The sequence below is a fragment of the Crocodylus porosus genome, unplaced genomic scaffold (genome assembly GCF_001723895.1).
Source record: "Crocodylus porosus isolate Cpor-Errol unplaced genomic scaffold, CroPor_comp1, whole genome shotgun sequence".
NCBI classification, from domain to species: domain Eukaryota; kingdom Metazoa; phylum Chordata; order Crocodylia; family Crocodylidae; genus Crocodylus; species Crocodylus porosus.
The window spans coordinates 66,332,362-66,338,573 of NW_017728943.1; the positions used below are offsets into that span (position 1 = coordinate 66,332,362).

Here is a 6,212-nt window from a genome sequence, read left to right on the forward strand (position 1 = left end):
CTTGCTGGGGTCGTTTGACCCCAGTACTCTTTCCTGCCATGGCAGGGGGTCGGACTAGATGATCTGCTCAGGTCCCTTCCAACCCTACAAACTATGAAACTATGAAACTATAAGTGTCCATCTAGACTGCTCTTGAAAACTTCCAGGGATGGAAATTCCAGTTCCTCTACAACATCTGTTTAAATGCTTGAGCACCTCATATAAAAAATGTACTCCCTAATCTCCAACCTCTGCCATAACTTGTGCCTATTGCTGGTGTTCTGTACTCCATAGCCACAGAGAAAAACCCATTTTCATACTCTCTGTAATCACCCTTCAGGTATCTGAAGACTTTTATCAACTCCCCACTCCCCATCTTGTCTTTTCCAGCACTGGCAGGGTGTGCAGCTGGGCGAAGAGCTGCTTCAGGGCTGAGATCTTGTGGCAGTGACAGCATAGCCCAGAGCCAGCCCAGAGCTGTGATCCATTGCCTATATAACCCCTGGCAGGGGTGTGCAGGCGGTAGATGGCAGCTCTGCTCTGTCTCTGGATCTTGCTGTCACCACAGCAAGATCCCAGCCCCAGCCCTGGAGCACCTCCCCTCCTGGCTGCGCTCCCTGCCAGCGCTCCTGGCGCCAGTCTCTTACTCCATGGAAACCCTGGCTGGCACTGCCATGGCTTAGCCACTACTGGGGTCACCATGGAAACTGACCATAGCTACATGGATTGGGGCTGCTGGTAAATAGAGTTAGCCCATCAACCCGATCTGCCATTTTGCCCACCCCTGCCTTAGACCATGGTAAATCTGTAGACTAAGGTCAACTAAAGTTAAAACATGCTGTGAGGTTAAGAGTTAACACCATTTCTCACCTGCAAAGCTCTGATTTGCTACTAGGGGGCTGGTAACCACCCAGGACACCTCTCTGCTCTGGGTAGGGGGAGGTGGGGGCTGGGAGCAGGGCATCCTGGGATGCTGGAGGATTACAAAATTGCTCCTTCCATCACTTTGGAGCAGGCTGAAGTTACCGTGTTTCATGGTGTATAAATTGAGGTTTGAAGCCAAATTATTCACCCTTAAATTTCCACCCTGACTTACACACTGTGCTACTGGCATCTAGGGGCTTCCCCAGCCAGGCTCCTGCCTCCTCCCCTCTGCCCCTGCCTGGAGCCAGGCTGTGCCCAGACCCTATACCTGCAGAGGCAGCACCTGTCACGGGTGAGGTCGCACCTGGCAGGGGAGACACCATGATCAATCAGGTGGTTTTCCCAGGGTAATTGTCTCTGATATGTCCTCCATAGGAGGTCTATATTGAGCAGATTCCTTTTGGTATTGGGTGGTGGAACTGGAGCGTGCTCCATCCACTCCATGCATTGACCTGGTATTGCAGTGCTTCCAGGACCGGTGCAAAAAAACACGGTGCTTGCTGGGCAGGAAGTGAGCGGGCAGGCACAGAGCGGATGCAGCAAGCAGCGCTTGCCGCTCTCCATGCCAAGCCGCCCAGCTGCCCACTAGGGTTGCCAGCTCTGTTTGAATCTATGCCAGGAGGTTTCATGCAGTAGCGACACATAGGAGGTGCACGGGGTGCACATGCATCCCTGACAGCCAACCCTCCCCAGTTAGGTGACAGGCAGGGACGGCAGGCAGGAGCCCGGTGCCCCCTTGGAAGTGCTGGCCGGGGAGTGGGAGCACCAGGGTTAGTGTTGCTTGCACTTCTGGGTTGGCCCCCTCTGGTCGGTGCAATGGCCGCAGGGTGACCCCCGGGTCGCTGACTGGCTGCTGGGGGGCAAGTGCCCGCCGACTCAGGAGGCAACAGCAGCCCATAGTTTAAATCACATGATGTAGTGATATTAATGATTGTATGTCGGGAAGGCAAATGCACGTTACTTTTAGGACGCTTGGAAAAACCACTGGACAACTGTAGAAATCAGATTCCACCTTTCATCTTTATTTTAATGAATGCCCTATTCTTGATTTCCCGCCCCCCCCGGATGACTCTCAGCAGCCTCCTGGAGAGGCAGATTCCGGCAGACTGCCCTGGCGGGATGTAAGACAAGCTCCCAATAATCAGATTCTACACATGCAAATTTTGTAAATTCATTATAATTTTCAACCCAGCTGTACACCATATGTACGAGCAGTCTTACTTTTCTGATTTTAAAAAATTGCGGTCTACTGATACACTTGCACACCGTGACACACAGCACCCAGAGTCGACCCGCCAGCCCCCAGGGGGCGCTCTCGCTCGCCGCCTCGGCGCGGGTGATGCCACTTCCTTTGCAGTCTCCCGGGAAACAAATGCAGATTTTGCCACAGGGGAAACTCCCTCGGCTCTTCTTCCTGCCGGCGGCTTCTTCCGGGAAGGCAGAGCGGGCTGTCCCAGCTGTTTCCCTCCCACCCCTGCAGCCGTTTGCCCCGGGAGGCGGAACTCGTGCGCCCGAGGCGGCGGGGCCGGCCGGGACGGCTTCGGCAGGACGCGGGCCGGGCAAGATGGCGGCCGCCATGGTGGACCCACGTGGGAGCGAAGCCGCCGCCGAGGAGGCAGAGGAGAGCGGTAAAGGGCGGGGGCGCCCGAGCCAGCTGGGGAGGGGTCTCGCGTTCCTCCCAAGATCGCGGGGGTGGGGGGTAACGAGAAGTTGGATCGTTTTTTATCCTCTCCCCTTCCCCCTTCTCTCTACTGCTGGGGCCAGACTGTAAGGCGGGAGCCGTGGGAGCGTGGAGGGTTACCCGTTTGCCCGTAGGGTCAAATTTAGTACTATTCTTTTCCCCCTCCCGTCCCCCCCCGCGTACACACATACACATGCACATGTGGATGTACAGGCGCATGTGCACACCCATGCAGGCCTGCATGCATGCACTCGTCCACACGTGCACGGAAACGTGTGCACATGCTTATGCACATGCACAAATGCTCGCACGTAAATGCATGCACATGTATGTGTGCGGGCACTTCTTTTTTTTTTTCTGTTTTTTTGCACCGGTCCTGGAAGCACTGCAATACCAGGTCAATGCATGGAGTGGATGGAGCACGCTCCGGTTCCATGCATGGAGTGGATGGAGCACGCTCCGGTTCCACCACCCAATACCAAAAAGAATCTGCTCAATGTAGACCTCCTATGGAGGACATATCAGAGACAATTACCCTGGGGAGCTCGCCTACGTGGTCACGCTGCTTCCCCTGCCAGGTGCGCATGTGTATGTGCACACGTATGCACGTAGGCCTGGGGCTTACTCCCACTGTTGAGAGTCTCTGGTTGTTCTGGTTTGCAGAGTGGGGCGAGTGAGTGCGGGAAGTGGGGGCATCGAGGGGGTTTTATTTCCTTGGTTTGAGTTCAGGCTGGATAAGGTGTAGATAATGCTGTGGAGCTTCTGCCCTCCTGTGGATGTCTGCCCTGCTAAAAACCTTGGGGGTTTATGTTTCTTTGACAGCTCTTTTCTCCTCCACATGTAATTTTCTTAGAGCTATTTTGATGGTCTCTGTTGCTTCTCCAGCTTGTGTACCTTTCGGGTGAGGCTTTTGTCTCAAAGTCTTTAAGCTGTGTCTGCTTTCTGACATGGCTTTTTTTTTTACTGATATTTCTGTGTGGAAATAAAATAGGGTAGTAGTTTTATTATTGTTGTTAATGCCAACCCATCAAATGTCTCCAATTACAAAAAGCCCCCAAGACCGTGAAAGTACAAAGGAAAAAAACCAAAACAAAATAGTGGATTTGCTAAGGGCATAGTTACTACCACATTTACTGGATTACAAGATGGGTTCCTCCCATTTAATTACCATGGTGGGGGAAAGCCTCACACCTTACAATCAAGTACAAGGCAGTGGGGTGGGGCAGGCAGCAGCAGCTGCTGCTGCTACAGCCCCAACCCCACTGCCTGTCACTCTTTCTACACAGTCTCATCTCCCCCTCTCTCTTCCTTACCTTTGCTGTGCACTGACAGGCTCTGTCCCTGATGCTGCCAGGACACAGAGATGTGGAGAGGGGAGGAGGGGTGGACAGGGAAGCTGCCTGCCCCATTATTCCCCCCCCGCCCCCCATGCCTCCCTTACTGTCTGTTCTCTACCATCAGCCCCATTACTGCCTCTCCTCATCACCTCTTGCCCCACCACCTGCACTAGTGGGGGAGGGAATGAATTTAAGATGATCTTCCAACAGTTAGATTCCACATGTGGAAAATTATAATGCAGTCACAAAATTTGCATGTGTAGAATCGGATTACTGGGGGCTTGTCTTGCATTCAGGGTTAGTTGGGTAAATAAGGTATTGTGTTTTATCCAGTAACATGTAATTATTCATTGATTTAAGCTTGACATTGCTGGAACTTTACAAATAATAATAACTCTTGTGCATTTCTCCGTCGAGCAGTTCAGGCCAACCTTTTTGGCAGGTATAATTGGCTCCAGTGCCACTCCAATCTCCTGCCTGATCTGCCGCTCTGCTTTCTGTTCCCTGCTCATCTGCCATGTGCTGCACACAGATGCTGTCTATGCCACTTGTGGCACACACCTTACAAATTGACCATCCCACCTTAACTTTTTTCCTAGACTGCATTTTTTTCTTCCAGTCAAAATTGGCGTATGTGTCCGCTTGCCCAGAAAGACAACTGTAGGACAAGTTATTGTATCTTGTGAACAGCAAGATAGCCAGTATTAGAGGCCAGGTTGATCTGGTCAGCCTGAGAAAAGGGTACTTAATTGAAAGACAACTGAAAGAAGATACTATTTCACGGGTTCTAATCTTGGAAGGAGTGATGTATTTAACTTGATGAATGTGTTTCCCCTGTTAGCTCAGCGAGCCCAATGTACTTACGTGAATAAAAGTTGAATGTGTGGATATCTGCTTGCAAGCCTGGGACTGTAATACTGAAATAGAGGAATGAGTCCCAAGTTCAGGAAGGAGTCCCATATACCCACAACAGAAGTTGAAGCATCAAGATTAGAGACTCTATTTTAATTTAGTATGAGGTGCCTATATTTTATCCCCAACTCTCAAGAGATGCTTCAGGATATTCAAAGTAATAGTTGTGACTTGTTGAAACCTTGTTCCTTTTCCTGTAGCAGCTGAAAGTCTAGATCAGCCTGCAGATTGTGTTTGATAAAGGTTAGCATCTCTCCTTAGTTACTTCTGTCAGAATTGGAGATATCCAATTGCCTGAAAAAGAAACATCATTTGAAATTTCGAGTCTTTCCATGGGTTTAGTTTTTTTGTTTTTTGTTTTGGGAAAGCCTTTAATTTTAGGATTGGGAGCAAAGGGAAATGTCCTTAGGTCATGAGGCTGTTGTGCTGGGTGGGACATGCACTAGCTTAGGGATGCTTGTGTGCTTCTTACAATGATTTTTGTTTCCTGACAGTAATCTTTGGTTTTCAGCAGATGATTGGTAGTGTTTAGAGTTGACATCCCATGTTGCTGTCATTTAAAACGCTCATAGGAACATGCAAGGGTAGACCGTTATTTATAGCCATGCACTGATACATCAGTCTGATATTAGATCAGTACTGATATAAAGAATATTGTCTATATTGGATATCAGCCTGATGGGGCAGATAATTTGGCCAATAAAGGCCCATGCTGTGTGCAGCCGCAGCCACAGCACAGCACTCAGGCAGCCAGGAGCACAGCCCGCAGTGTGAAGAGCTGTCTCCAGCTGGTAAGTCAGAAGGGGAGGGGAGAGGGAGGGGTCCAGATCAAAGCCCCCGCCCCCCCCCTCCCCCCGTAGTGAGGGAGGGGGCAGGGGCAGGCATTGCCCAGCTGGCGTGGGGGTGGGATACAGGATGGAGGTGTGGCTCCCACAGCTGCTTGCACCCTGGGGGGCACGTGCCACTGGATCTGTGTGGCATGGGGTGTGCTGCAGCTGTGGGATGGAGCCGGTGCTGCGCAGGGCTCTTCGGTGCTGCGCAGGGCTCTTCTTGCCAGGAGCTGGGCTTGAAGCAGGCTGTGGCAGTGCTGGGTGGAGGCTACAGCCAACTCAGATTTTGCCGCAGCTCCACTCCCAGCCCTGCGTCGCCACCCACTGCAGCCATGGCTTTTCCCAGTGCTTGGGTGGATGGGTGTTCAGCTGGGAGTGTGCTGGGTGGTGGTGCAGGGCTGGGAGTGGAGCTGCATTGAAATTTGGAGTGACTGCAGCCTGCTCTGAGCCCAGCCTCTGGTGACAAGACCACCGCGCTGATCTGGGGGCACAGCCCCCACCCCAAATGCAAGCAGTGGCAGGAGCCACCCCATGAGCCATGCCTCAATC

At 51.9% G+C, this 6,212-nt stretch overlaps 1 protein-coding gene across 1 annotated transcript in view; it reads left to right on the forward strand.

Annotated features, from left to right (window-relative positions):
• Window positions 1-2,373: 2,373 nt before the first annotated feature.
• Window positions 2,374-6,212, forward strand: part of RRP15 (ribosomal RNA processing 15 homolog) — a 38,541-nt gene continuing 34,702 nt past the window's right edge. The window contains exon 1 of the mRNA XM_019549484.1: window positions 2,374-2,531. Coding sequence (XP_019405029.1) covers window positions 2,468-2,531 — 64 coding nt within the window. The 5' untranslated portion in view covers window positions 2,374-2,467. The remainder of the gene's footprint in view (window positions 2,532-6,212) is intronic.